The sequence below is a fragment of the Hibiscus syriacus genome, unplaced genomic scaffold (assembly GCF_006381635.1).
Source record: "Hibiscus syriacus cultivar Baekdansim isolate YM2019G1 unplaced genomic scaffold, ASM638163v2 tig00112530_pilon, whole genome shotgun sequence".
NCBI classification, from domain to species: domain Eukaryota; kingdom Viridiplantae; phylum Streptophyta; class Magnoliopsida; order Malvales; family Malvaceae; genus Hibiscus; species Hibiscus syriacus.
The window spans coordinates 170,963-185,672 of NW_024063358.1; the positions used below are offsets into that span (position 1 = coordinate 170,963).

Genomic DNA, 14,710 nt, shown 5'->3' on the forward strand with positions numbered 1-14,710 from the left:
AACCCAATCGGCTACCCTATTACCCGATCACCGAAAGAAGTAAAAAGAACAAGATTCAAAGCTCTCAATCATTCCTCTGTCGAAGACAGGGACGATGTATTTTGTATGCCCTGTGCTAGGGCATTGTTCTTCAGGCATGAAGCTAGCCGTCAATGTTGTTGCGACCATCCCATTTGCTTTTGTTCTTGCAATTAAGAGTTAGGGAAGAGGCAGTGGTCTTGTTATTGGCTTATTTGCTTTTGTTCTTAAATCTGTCTATATTTTTTCCCATTTAATGAACTAGGGATATATATCATGTCTATCTTAGAATTAACAACATCAAATTCTTTGTTTGTTAAGCTTATCTTTCGCAGAGTCCATTCTTTTATGTGTATCTCCATCACAAGAAATATTTTGAGTATATATATATATATATATATAACTTTTTTTTTGTATGGAATGAATACAAATAAAATAATAAGTTGAGTACCATTCGATGCCTTGAGTTTGATAAAATTTCCTTCTAATGATGTCTCTTAAGCTTGTACTCATAACTCGAGTCTCTCTGTGTTTGACCATTTCTTCCTTCGATCACCATCTCGAATCAGTGTCTTACTCAAATATTTTCCCGAATATCAACTAATAACAGAATTTAATTATTAACCAAATAAAATTAACGTTGTAAATAAACGGAACCACACCTGAAGTTACTGCCAAACCTGGTCGAATCTCACCAACACTTGACAAAATAATATCTTAAACACTCAAGTAAGTAGTGTATTGTTTTATTTTGTGTTTGTTGCTACATCATTGTCACCTAAACTCAATATAATGATGGGTTTAATAGAAGCCGATAATATGTTTTTTTTTTACTTAAAAGAGGAATAGGTTATATCTGCAGCCAAGAAGGCTACTCGCTTTGCACATAATTGACTTTTGCCTGGCCGATCCTTTCAAGTGCTTTGTATATAACACTGAAGCGTGCTAACAACTCGATTGCCATCCTCCCATAAGTAAATAAAGCTCTATAAATGGCTGTAGCAACTGCTTTCCTCCTCCTCCTCCTGCTGGTTACTCCGGCAGCTTACACTGTACAATACACCGTCGGAGACAACAGTGGCTGGACCCTAGGTCCAAACTACACTACTTGGGTTCAAGGGAAAATATTCACTCTAGGCGATACACTCTGTAAGTTGCTATACACTCTGTAAGTTGCTATTAATTACCAGAGCTATATGTATGTATACTCGTACGTACACATGTATGTTTCATTTTCAGAACAACAATAAGAAAATACAAACGTAATAGGAACATACGGATGATTTTAGTTTGGAAGGTGAATTTATAAAATTTTAAGAGGTTAAAAATAGTATATTAATGAAAAATATAAAAATATATATCTAAATTATATAAAAGTTTTAAAATTTTTAGAGGTAGGACGGTCCGCATCTCTCTCGAACCATCCTTGATCTCTATTTTTTGTATGTTATATATACAGTGTTTAGCTACGTAGCAGCGTCCACCGGGTGGACGAAGTAACCCAAAGTGGCTACGATCGTTGCAGCAGTGCAAATGCTCTCCACAGTTACAGTGATGGAAACACCATCATTACTCCGACCAGGACCGGGTCGATGTATTTTCTATGCTCCGTATCGGGGCATTGCACTTCAGGCATGAAGCTAGCCATCAATGTTGTTGCAGCCAATGTCACTTCGTCACCTCCATCTGGTTCGACAACTCCTTCAGGTACACCACCGAGGGGATCCGCGTCATCCCCACCGCTGCATCACAGCGGAGCAGCACCTACGACCATCTTGATGCTTGGCTTTTCACTTGTGTTGGCGGGTGTTCTTGCAATCATGAGCTTGGCCTAGGGAAGAGGCAGTGCCATCATCACCATTATCATTAAATCTGTGCGATGCTTTCCCCATTTGATGAACTGCATGTGTACTTGATTTATTTTATGGCCTACTAGATAGTTTACCTTAATTGTTTTGTTGTCGAAGCCCCTCTCATTTCTTGCCACCGAGATAGGCCATAATATCATCAAAGTACCTGCTAATTTTACACCAAAACAAAATTTATACCACGGACACCCTCCGTTAATCAATTCCGGCTAAATACATCTACTCAATAAGAAAGAATTCGTTGGGATCTGTTCAATGGAGACCATCCACAGAAAATTCTGAACTCAAGGGACTACTTTCATCTTCTATAATTTATATATTGTTTTAACCTTGGAGTTGCAATTTTGTATGATCTGCCTTCCTCTCTCACGGTCATGATTTAAAGAAAGAATTCCTTGCTTTATAATCAAAATTTGTCCTTCTTGAGTTGGATTTCCTTGCTTATCACCTAAACTCATCAAACTAGAGCTATGGGTTCTCTCACTTTCTCTTTGACATACTTCCACGGTATTATTCTATTGATCGGCTCACAGTCCCACATGCTTCGCATCTGCCTTTTCTTGCCTAATTAGCCATCAACCTACGACTAGAAGAATCCCAGCACTATCAGTTTATCGTAGTGACTATACATAAACCAAATGCTGAATACAAATGCAGCCCCGTCGGTGATAACAGTATTGTCCCTATAAATTCTCGAGGAAACGAAAATGCAGCCGGCCCCCCTTGCATGTGCTTCTGCTTTAGTTAACTTTTCAGTACAATTTTGGCTTGTACATAGATGGAACATATAGCTAAAATCTTTTGCTTCTCGATGCCTTATTAATTGAAAGCTCAGTGCAAAAGATCCAAGAAAGGGTCATAATATTTGTTAGGATCATGCGCTTGATAGCATGCAGGCTGGCCTTATTTTTCTTGGATTCTGTTGATGGTAAATATTTGGACTTTAGCGGTTATAATAGACAGTTTATTCCTTTTGATTTGGACAAAAAATCACAATCGGTTAATTATGGTGGAGTTACATGCGTTTTAAGGCGGTCTGATTTTCTAAGAGTCTAAAAATTAGTTTTAGAAGAAGTCTCTTCCTTCAATTGACTTAAAGTTTTATAGTGACAATTAGTGTCAGTGTTAGGTCTAAGATCATCATAACTATTTGTAAACTAACAGATTGAGTGAATATAATCAACTGACAATATATTTGATTTTAATCGATTGTGTAAACTTATCGATAATCATGTCAAAAATCTTACCAAAAGATTCATTTTCCTATGTAAAGGACGATTAGATGATATTTGAGTCATTAATCAATTAATACACATTAAATATTGTAAAGGACGATTTTATATTCATAAGGTAAGAGTTGTATTAATATATTTGTGGTACCAGCATTATGTGGGACTTGCAATGTATGAGAGGGCTCACATGGACAGCTCATGGGTTGGGACAACACCTAAAACAGCCAGCCAGTCTCTGGAGTCTAATCCCACAGGCAATGCTAAATTAAGAATTTGACAGTTAAACAGACAACCCTACAAAAAAAAAAAACAAGCTTCCAGCTCTGTAGATTTTTACAACGCATGGAAATAAAGATCTCCAAACAATAGGACCCACAAATTTACAAACAACAATTTTCCCACATGTACTAACATGATGGACATGGGAAATTCTATCATCATGCACCACCACAACAGTAGCCATCCTCAAGTTTTTTAATAACAGGAAACGTCAGGAAGATGACACTAATCCCCACAAAATGAACCACCTTTACTTTATATTTGTTCCCAATTGGCTTTCGAAAGGTAAAGTTCGGAACTTTAGTAATCCCACACTTCTTTGTGTTAGGACAAAAACCTTATAAAACCATAGTTTTGGTCCGAAATTCTTTTTTCAGCTATGGCAGAGCTAGAGAACCCAAATGTGATGCCAAATCTCATAACCTTTCTGTCTTCTCTTCTTCAAAAAGTGGCTGAATCCAATGATGTAAACTGTGTGGTTGAGGCCCAGAAAATTTCAGTGTTCCATGGCCTAAGTCGGCCAACCATCTCGATTCAAAACTACCTCGACAGAATTTACAAGTATGCAAACTGCAGCCCCTCCTGTTTCATTGTTGCATATGTTTATCTCGATCGGTTTTCTCAAAGACAACCATCTTTTCCGATCAATTCCTTCAACGTTCATCGGTTGCTTATTACGAGTGTGATGGTCGCTGCAAAGTTCATGGACGACATGTAAGTTCTTTTACATAGTCCTTCAGGTTTTCTTCCCTTTTTTACATGTAATGCTAAACTGACCCTAAATCAACTTTATCTCGGGCTTCAGGTACTACAACAATGCTTACTATGCAAAAGTAGGAGGGATCAACACAATGGAAATGAACTTCTTGGAAGTAGATTTTCTATTTGGATTGGGTTTCAAGTTACATGTAACCCCAAATACCTTTCATACTTACTACTCCTACCTGCAAAGAGAGATGATGCTGCAACATCCTCAAAGTGTTGCAGAATCCACTTTAAGCCTTGGAAGGTCACTGAAAGTACAGTTATGTCTGAATGAAGAAGATTCCTCCCATCAAAAGCAACAATTAGCTGCTTAAGGTGTCTGATTTAATGTGTTAGTTCTGAATTGTAGGTAGATACAAAGATAATGATAGTGACTTCACTTGTGTAGCCATTCTGTGCTGGTAGAATGAACCCAGCACATTCTCTCTCTTTTCTCTCTTTTGGGTTGTTGTGGCTAATTTGCTTTTAGTTTGGGGTTTAGGATCAACGATTGTTTATGTATTATGTACAGATGGGAGTTTCTTCTTTACAGTCTGGCTACCAATGTCTCCCGTTTCTTTAGGTTCATGATTGTGGCTTTTAGTGCTGAGGAATATTCTGATTCCAACTACCTGTAATATATATATATATATATATATATATATATATATTGACAGCACAATGATTTATTGACAGCAGCTCAAGGATATAGGAAACAGAGTGTGGAGCACAATCAGGCAAGAGCTGGAAATCATGAATCACAACGAAGAAAAGAATGTGCATTACGGATACAAAGCAAAACCCAACTGAAAATGCTGAACAATACAATAAAATTTAGAGTAAACTATGTATTTAGTACCTAAATTTTTAATTTTTCAAAACCGTACCTAAAGTTTAGTTTTTGTTTTATTTTAGTACCTCGCCGTCAAATACTTAACTCGTTTAGTACCTTAAGTATCAGTTTTGGTCTGTTTTAGTGCCTAAACTTTCATTTTTTTTTCAAAAATTAACCTTAAATTTTGATCAAGGGGTATTAAAATGAAACAAAAACTAAACTTCAAGTGTGATTTTGAAAAATTAAAAGTTTAGGTACTAAAACGAGTCAAAACTAATACTTTGGGTTCTAAACACTGGGATAATTAGGCTATTCATTGCGGTATTCAACAATATGATTGATTACATTACGAATCCAAGAACAAATAAACTTCAAAAACTAGCACCAACATTGGGTCTGCGCTGCGCTGCTAAACAAGTGCCTGCCCTGCTTCGGAAACATGTCAAGGGCACTCCTTGCTTCTGAAAACTTAAGATTATTTCCAACAAACTCGTGAAGCATAAGCATAAAGCTATGCAGTTATCTTCCTCCATCACCAGCTTAAGTAAGATGGGAAAACAAAAAATCAAGATTTTAACTGTGAAGGCAGACTCAGACAACCAATTGCCTCTTAAACTACTGTCAATTTTGCTCCTACTCTAATAACCAGTTAATAGAACAAACCACCTATGGAACAAAATCACTAAACACCACAAGTCCAAGCAGATATGACTTTAACGTCTTGCAAAGACCATACACGCTTTTCTTGCATAAACTTGGAATTGTAACTTATTTTTGTGTTGCTATAATACTTTGTCGGAAAGAAACGCAAGTCATTCTCACACATTCTCAAGTGTAGCTAGTAAAAGTCGACGATTTCTACACGTTGTAGCACAGTGTAGTTCCAACCAAGGGTTGTGGTCCAGTATGCTTTCTTAAAAGAACAATCTCTAAATCACCAGCACACATACCCACAGCTTTATTGATTTCTGAACCAATTAGAATTCAGCATTTCCAGAATCATTCTCTTCTAAGACTAATTAGTAAAACACCGCCTCCTTCCAACTGGCTATAAGGGTTTCATCCACCAATAACTTCCCCGAGATCCATATATTAAGTATTTGATGATGTATTCATTCATAAGAAACAGAAGATTTCCCCGAGATCCATATAACTCAAGTTGAGGAGCACAATTGCGTGAGGAGTACCTTTCTTTTTTGTTCGAACGAGTAGCTTTCTCAAACAATAACTACAGAAAAGGAAAAGCAGATGCTGTAATATTAGGAAGTGGTCCTTCAGTCAGAAGCATGTACTTTCCTGCTGATCCTTAAGTTCAAATCTTTTCCTACCATACTCCACCAGGCCAAGGACTTCCCAAAACCTGAAATATGAGGAATTACACACTGTAAATTCTCAAGAATGATATCATCCAAAAAAAACTAAAAATGCAACACTGACCAAACAATCAGACATGTCAGGCATTAAAGAACCATATCCATTACTAAAATCAATTCCACGCATCTTAGTCAGGAATTCCCAAAGAAAAACAAAGCCGAAGTAAAAGTTCAAAGTATGTGTCTACAATGTAAGAGCTTTTAGAGGTAAGATTAAGCAAATCCTTCAATTTCCTCCTGGCTTGCATATGGCTAGCACCATTTTCAGAAAATGCAACATGCTTATACAAGTAAGCATACACGAGCAACCACCGCGGATTTCATACAACCTTCAGTTATATCTACCATTTGATCTCATTGTGCTTATCACCATTAAGTAAAGATATTAATGCCTTTTTCCTACCTTATCAAACTTACCTGATGAGTTCAGCACGTCAAGCCTCCAAAATCCATAACCAAATGTTAATTAATAGCTTGAACCTCCCTCAAAAACTCAAGCTCGGTAGAGTATGTGATAAATGCTTCCAAATAATCCATTGGTAGGATTCTCAAATACAAAACAAATAATGTTGTTTGTACACAGCATATTCTAAGCACTGGCTGTTTCATCTCTAAATGAGTTTAGGTTTCCTTACACCATAAAACTTGAATACGCACAACAAATAACCTGTTTGTGAAACTAGAAACAGCACCAGCACACTTCCTCTTTCACATAAAGCCTCAAAACCTAATACTACAACGTACGGAAGCTATAGAATTTGAATGATTCTATCCAATGCCATGGGTACAAAATCCAAAAAACTTTATATTCTCCACATCCTACAGCTGCCTCATTGTCTCTGAAATCTGCTCCATAGACAAATTCACCTTTCTAATATACCTCTCAGAAGAACGGACAACCAACTTCAGGAAGCCCTATTCTCCATTAGAAACACACTACTGCTAAAGATTTTTATTACACACCGTGAGTACAACATGAAAAGGAATAGGATAAAAACAATTCGATTTACATCAGTAGTATGAAACAGAACCACCCCTACCACCCATGTAACTGCTACCGCCCATACCATGACTAGGGTACATGGATGAGTAAGAGCTACCATCAACCTGTCATGGAAGAAGAAACAGAACATAAATATAGGCTAGTATGTTAAAATATTAAACAAATGAAGGGAAAAGGGCATACATCTGATTCCCTAGACATGTAATCACCACCATAACCGGTGGATGAGTACATTCCTCCAATATCACTGCTTCTGAAAAAACCTGAAAACCATATCAAAATTTAAGTTATTAAACCAGAAAACATGAGTAGACACTTGACCACTCATCCAAGAGGAACCCTTTTTTCTTCTTTAATAAATCTGCAGCAACTTAGAACACACCTCCACCATAGCCCATGCCCTGACGACTGCCATACAGACCATGTGAATCCTGACCAGACATAGAACTCCTGCTGCCACCATATCCTAGATTAGATCTCCCAAGCCTATCACAATAAGACTAATTATAAATAAAGCTCCTGAAAGAAGAAAATAAACACAAGAAAGCTTCAAAAAAACAAACCTATCACCATATGCATCTGCGTATGGAGGAGCACCCCGAGGAAGTACATAATCTAAGCAATCCCTTCAATGCCTTGCACCCACATCAACATCTTGGGGAGGGACATCTTGGAAATTTGTTAAATCATGTGCTAAAGCCAATTATCACTTGAAAGGGCAATAAGACCAACCATAACAGCATATGGTCTTTTTGAAGTAGACATAGTGTCATAACCACGGCCACGCCCCTCACGGTAACTAGGTCTTTCAAACCTTTGATCATATGCTTCATCTGCATAGGGTCTTCTTGCTGCAGTACGATATGTGCTTCTAGGAATATCGAAGAAACCAGAGTTGCGAGAAGAATATTATTCTCTGTACGAGGAACGTCTATCAGGGACAACCCTAGAATCATAATCTGTAACACCTCTGCTCCTTGGAGGAGGAAGCTCATCACATCGACCTTATTCCCTCTTTAAACTACTCTTTTGGTAAGGGATACCTATAAAAAATTGAAGTTTGAAATTTGAAATCTATAAAGCCAATTAAAGAATTTAGGTAGACATGAAGCAGAATAGTGTGATAACAGGTGATCTTCTGTCATAGGATCAATAAGAGGGAGGTGTCAAATGTCTGCCTCTAGATGGTGTAGACATGAGAGGACGTCTGTCTCTTAGTCCAACAGGCCTCTTTAGATTAGGTGGAGGGGCACGACTACTAATTCCTCTTGCCCGACTCGGAGAGAAACCATGTGGATCAGGACGACTCCATGAACCTCAAACACTCGTCCAGATCCACTCCCAGACCTGAAACCATCACGGCTAATGTGCTTACCTCAACCTCTCTGAAGTGGTCTTGATAACCTGGCTCTGACTTTAGCCTAAAATAAAAGAATAACCTTAAAAAGGTAATAATTTTACATGCAAACACCATAGTACACCAAGAACATTGACTAACCTTGATGTCACCTTCACCCAACTCGGTGTTATTAATGCTCTTAGCACAAGTTACAGCAGCATCATGAGTATCAAATGTGACAAAACCATAATCCTTCCTGCCAGCAGATGGCATGTTCCGGGCAAGTTCTACCTTTTCAATCTCCCCATACTTCTTCAGTAGCTGTCGAACGTGATCCTCATCCCAAGAAGGAGGCAGGCAATCGATAAATATGGTCCTAACCTGAATATGGAAATAATAGTCATCAAACTCTTATGATAAAATACATCTATGTGTCCAATAAGCCCAATAGTTGATATCACCTAAAGCAGAAAAGAGAACTGTTTCATTGCAAACAACCTCTTGTGTTAGTGGCAAAAGGTTTGTGAGGCACAATAACTAATTACCTGTGCCATGATTTCATCACGTGTTAACAAAGGAATCCGCAAAAGAAACCTTTGCAGGCCTATCAACCCCAAATAAAACTTCTCTCCGTTGAAGACGCTTAAAAGCATCCTTCGCATCTGAACGGGATGCAAATTCCAAGAAAGCAAAGCCTCGATTCATTCCTTTATTGTTGCAATCTTCGACCAATGGTCAGTCCTCAACATTGTCAACTCCATAATGTTTCAACTTCAATTTCAACTGGAACAGTCAATGACGAACATAAGACACATATTATCTATTTATAATCAATTACAAAGATGGCCCATGTCCATGTTCTTACTGCTTCCTTTGTCCATGTCCTGCATATGTTACCCAGAAAACTGCTTCCTTTGTCCATGTCCTGCATATGTTACCCAGAAAAAGGGCGTCTTTGTCTTGACTAGGGGTAACACCACATTGTTTCCCATTAATCTGGAATTGTAGTAAAAAATAAAACAATTTGGTTTTGAGGTCAAGCCATTTTGAAATTCAAAAAGGTAATATTATTGAAGAACATAATAATTACCGCAGGATTCTTCAATTCCGTACATACATAAAATCTTACGTATTTTTTTTTATGTATTTTCTATTGAAAATCAATTTTCGCCCCTTGAAATTTTATAAGTTTAAATTCGCCCCTACTTAAAATCTTACGTCCGTCCCTGGTCCCTACATTTGATTGTTTATGTTAAAGTTATTTAAGAAAACTTGGAACTTTAATCAGCTTCAAATTTGAACTGTTTTGAAATATGAATGTAAACATCATTTGTTCGAATAAACTTTCAGTCGAGGTAAGAGTGCTACATTATAGAGTACCCAAATTTTAAAATATGTATATTAAATTCATAAATATTTTAAAGATGAATATCTTATACACTTAATATTTTGTTTGATAATGCTTCGTCGAATGAGTTTTTCAAAAGTAAAAGTATCATTTTTTTCAGCTTCTTAATTTGAGTCAATAATCACTTTTCAAACGTCAAATTTTAATTAAAAATAAGCGGTTTGAAATTGATTTTACGTTTCAAACGAATTTTTAGACTAAAAACACTTCCATAAGCATTCCTAAACAGCTCCTAAATATACGTATCACAGTTGAATATTGAGATATCGAGTTTAATAGATATAAATTTAAGAAAAACTATTTCAATATCAAGTAACAATATCCAAACAAGATTGAAGTACCAATTTGAAAGAAATTATTAAGCTCAATTACTAATTTATACAACAAATAAATTCAAGGGCCTGGTATTGGAATTGACGCCTTCTCATCCAAGAAAATGATTTTTAAGCAACAAAAATGATCTCGAAGGAAGAGGGATTGAAAAATTCATCGAAGGCAGCAGCACCACCAAGCAAAAGGGCAAGAGAACAAGAGGGACACAAAGAAAGCACATTGAGGACCTCGTGTTTCTCCCTTTCTTATTCGAAAACCCTAGTTTTTCATATTCATCTATCGCTTTAGCTCTACCCTCTTCCTTTTAGCCGTCCTCCCTTTTCAAATTCTATAAGAAAACGGCCGCCATTTCCTCGTCCCACCATTAATAATATATATGTCTCAATTCCGGGGTTTCCTCTCCTAAAAGCCTGAATTTTCCCCATTGTCAGGGAAAAAAATTCGGAGGTTTTGGGATTTGGGTGGTGAAAAATAATTGCAACAACAACAACAGTAAGATATGTACAGTCATAGGGATCGAGGAGGAGGGTCGTCGAAATCGGAGCTGGTAGGAGGATCGTTGGATCGGAAGCGCTTAAACGATGCGCTGGACAAGCAGCTAGATAAGTCGTCCCCGTCCACTTCGAGAGACTTCAACAGAGAAGACAAAGAAAGGTCCCCTGTTCCTTCAACTTCCATTGGTAAATCCCAGCTTGATCATCGTGATTCACGCCCCGCAGCTCTCTCCAAAGCCAAATGTGATGGTTAGTTACTTATCTGTCACTTTCCCTCTTCGTTTCTGCTTTCTCTTTTAACCCCGGTGATTAACATGTGACGAATCGTGCATTTGCTGATGCATTCGATTAATTTTCGAGCCAATTTGATTTGGTAGGATCTGGGTTTGTCAGCGTTCGTCGGCAGCTCTGAGCTGATGCATTTGTGTATTTGTATGTGAAAAGTGTTTAATAATTTTAACTTCTTTATTAGCTATGATTATTTGCACAATTTCGTACTTAGCCTTTTCCATTTCCAGTGTGCATTTTTTGAAAGTCAAATTCTTGAGAGCGTGGCTTGCTGAAAGTAGGTTGTTGGTAGGTTTTATTCAATTATACTTGTGTTTCCATGTATGGATGTTTGGAAATTTGATTCATTGCCTAGATTTTGTTCGTTTCTTATTGGCTTAATTCTCAAATAAGTGCCCAAACTATCCCTTTGTGCCAAATAATTGTCTACGGTTTTTCCCCATCCGTGCCTAGCATTACAATTGAACCCTTTTAGGTGTCTAGGTTGTCAAGGCCGTTAGTTTTCCCGTTAGGTGACTCGTGTCAACACCGGGTAATTTTAAAAGTTTATATAAAATTTTAAAAAATAAAATTATATATTTTAAAATTGAAAAAATATAAATTTCAAAATAACCCCTAAACTTTAAAAACTTTCATTTCAACCCCTAAACCCACGTCGCCACCCTTTACCGTCGAAGAAGCTCCACGCGGCCGCCCCTACCCTCTGTGACCATAACCCCTATGAAATCGTGACCAGTTGACGATCAATCGACCACAAATCAACGTTTTAAATCTCACGAACCATAGGATGAAAATCGTGATCTCACGTGATTTTGACAGTGAATCGATGACAACTAAGGCATATAGCTAGGATGATATCAAGGACTATGTCGGTGAAGGCGGTGGTGGCTGGAGAAGGAGCCGGCAGCGGATTAAGGTTAGGATTTAGTATTTTGGGTTATTTTATAATATAAGAAAAGTTAAGGTTTTTTTATAAACATAATAATATTTTTTATAAAAAAAATAAATTTCAAAATTATCAGGTGTTGACACGTGGCACTTAACAGGGAAAACTAACGGCGTTGACGACCTGAACACCTAAAAGGGAAACGTTTGTAACGTTAGGTACCCGGATGGGTAAAAAAACCGTAGGCACTTATTTGGCAAAAAAGGCATAGTTTGGGCACTTATTTAGGCATTAAGCCTTTCTTATTTGATATCATAATAAGTTTCATGTGCTGTGATATGTCCTTGGTAAGCTAGCATTGGGTTTTTAACTATTAAATGTGAAGTTCTTCTTATTTATCTGTTAATATTGTCCTGGATTGCAGAGGAGTCTGAAATAGAGAGTGAAGAATCAGATGCTAGTGGTTCTGATGGAGATGACACGTCTTGGATCTCGTGGTTTTGCAATTTGCGAGGCAATGAGTTTTTCTGTGAAGTTGACGATGACTACATCCAGGATGATTTTAATCTTTGTGGTTTGAGCAGTCAAGTTCCATATTACGACTATGCGCTCGATTTAATATTGGATGTTGAATCTTCCCATGGTAAGCACTTTCTCATTGCAGTATACAAAATTTGATGAGTTGATATTCACTCATGGTGCTGCTATTACTTCCAAATTCTGACCAGTTTTGAAGAGAGGTTTTCAAAGTCTCTGTATTTCATTTAGCGTATCTGAACATGTAGTTTTCTATTTTAATGCTATATATTTACCTATTTTTTCTGTTTTTTTTAATTATTTGCATCATCCCTGTGGTGTGTGCCAGTTTGCTTTGAATATCATTTTTTTATTGTTTTAAAGTAGGGCTCCTACTTTTGTTTCTATCAACTCATCAGCCATCCATGCACGTTCATTCTTACTATTAAGTAGACGTCTTTTGGATTTTATAGGTGATATGTTCACTGAAGAGCAGAATGAATTGGTTGAATCGGCAGCTGAGATGTTGTACGGTCTTATACATGTCCGTTACATATTAACCAGCAAGGGAATGTCTGCCATGGTAAAATTGCTGTAATTGTTCACTCTTTTGCTCTCCGTTGACTTTTTCACACCTTGTATTCAAAATTCTACTTGCAATCCTATTTCAGTTGGAGAAATACAAAAAATATGACTTCGGGAGATGCCCGAGAGTCTACTGCTCTGGACAACATTGTCTTCCTGTTGGTCAGTCAGATATCCCTCGTTCAAGTACCGTGAAAATCTTCTGTCCAAAATGCGAAGATATTTACTATCCTCGATCCAAATATCAAGGCAGTATCCTTTTTATTTCATCCACTACTTCACTGTCTATTTATGGAGAATTAAAATACCTATACTTTGACTTCTATACTATATTGCCCTTGTGGCATCTGACTCACATTCTACTTACTTCTTACTTAAATTAATCATATACTTGCCTTTTGAACTCCCTTCCTTTTGTATATTAAAATTGTCCCCGAGTAAGCCACATGAAATTACTTATAATTTGATATCAATAAAAAAAGAAGAAATTACTTGGAATTTTTATTTATTTTTTAAGTAAGTTACTTATAGTTTGATCTACTTTAGAGGGAGACACCCTATTAGTTTCCGTCATTGCTATGTTGCCATTTTCTGTCTGCAGTGTGAATATATCCCCTGTCACGTCCAAAAAGTTATGATACCTGTAGGATTTTGTAGATTCTTAAAGTTTTTAAGGATTTTTTCTGATGAACAACATTATGAAATTAGCAGATGATAGAGTGCCACGCTCATGAATTTATCTTCCTTGGGTCAATTTTTGGGAGAAGTTACATGTTTCCAAATGCCCTTTAACAACGTCTCTGGGTTTGCAGGTCTTGTATCTTTTTTGTCTGGGTAGGCAGAACCAAACATTGGTATGTATGACTTGTTGGTTCTCCCTATTTCCTTTTACCAAATCATGGATGCATGCTTAATTTTCTTGACTTGACTAGATATTGATGGAGCCTATTTCGGGACTACATTTCCACATCTATTTCTAATGACATATGGACACTTGAAGCCACAAAAGTTGACTCAAAATTACGTCCCGAGAGTTTTTGGCTTCAAGATCCATAAGCCCTGATGACTCGAGATCTCCTAATTGTCAGACGGTGGTGATTTCCACTTGCCCTGGTGCTTCTTTCACTGCAGTGGATAATGCCCTGCATACAAAGTGATGAAGTGCACAAAAAAGGAACAATTGTTGGGGTGTTTTAAAAAAAAAATGAAATTATGAGCTGTTAGTTGAGCTCAACATATGTATTAATTCATGAATTGAACATAGTTTGTAAGCAAATTTGCTTTCTATTATGTCGTCGCTGGCTTTGCTTTCTGCATCCTGGATGCTTCCATCTGCAGCTTGTTCCTGCGCAGAGGTCAAAGCGGAAACGTTCCATAGAGTCATAATCAAAAGACATTGAAGGAGCTCGAATTTGGGTTTGAATTAATCCATGATTTGCAAATAATATGGATTAGTTGGAATATTTTCTTTAATCCTTTCATTTTCAATAAGCTGAAACCAAGTAAGAG

At 37.2% G+C, this 14,710-nt stretch overlaps 3 protein-coding genes and 1 pseudogene across 4 annotated transcripts; 3 read left to right on the top strand and 1 right to left on the bottom strand.

Moving 5' to 3' along the window:
- Positions 1-1,010: 1,010 nt before the first annotated feature.
- Positions 1,011-2,025, top strand: LOC120181694 (uclacyanin-3-like). The gene is made up of 2 exons (XM_039186778.1): positions 1,011-1,186; positions 1,496-2,025. Exons 1-2 carry the CDS (start codon positions 1,011-1,013, stop codon positions 1,851-1,853), a joined length of 534 nt encoding a protein of 177 aa, XP_039042709.1. The 3' UTR covers positions 1,854-2,025.
- Positions 2,026-3,628: 1,603 nt separating this feature from the next.
- On the top strand, positions 3,629-4,948 carry LOC120181702 (cyclin-U4-1-like). 2 transcript variants are annotated; one of them, XM_039186789.1, is made up of 3 exons: positions 3,629-4,111; positions 4,203-4,477; positions 4,838-4,948. In XM_039186789.1, exons 1-2 carry the CDS (start codon positions 3,777-3,779, stop codon positions 4,474-4,476), a joined length of 609 nt encoding a protein of 202 aa, XP_039042720.1. In that variant the 5' UTR covers positions 3,629-3,776; the 3' UTR covers position 4,477; positions 4,838-4,948. The 2 variants fall into 2 exon arrangements, with proteins under 2 accessions (XP_039042720.1, XP_039042719.1); XM_039186788.1 differs by lacking the exon at positions 4,838-4,948 and having other exon boundaries at positions 4,203-4,769.
- Positions 4,949-7,319: 2,371 nt separating this feature from the next.
- On the bottom strand, positions 7,320-10,857 carry LOC120181729 (annotated as a pseudogene).
- Positions 10,585-14,454, top strand: LOC120181670 (putative casein kinase II subunit beta-4). The gene is made up of 5 exons (XM_039186757.1): positions 10,585-11,175; positions 12,525-12,743; positions 13,090-13,199; positions 13,288-13,453; positions 14,134-14,454. Exons 1-5 carry the CDS (start codon positions 10,932-10,934, stop codon positions 14,262-14,264), a joined length of 870 nt encoding a protein of 289 aa, XP_039042688.1. The 5' UTR covers positions 10,585-10,931; the 3' UTR covers positions 14,265-14,454.
- Positions 14,455-14,710: the final 256 nt, after the last annotated feature.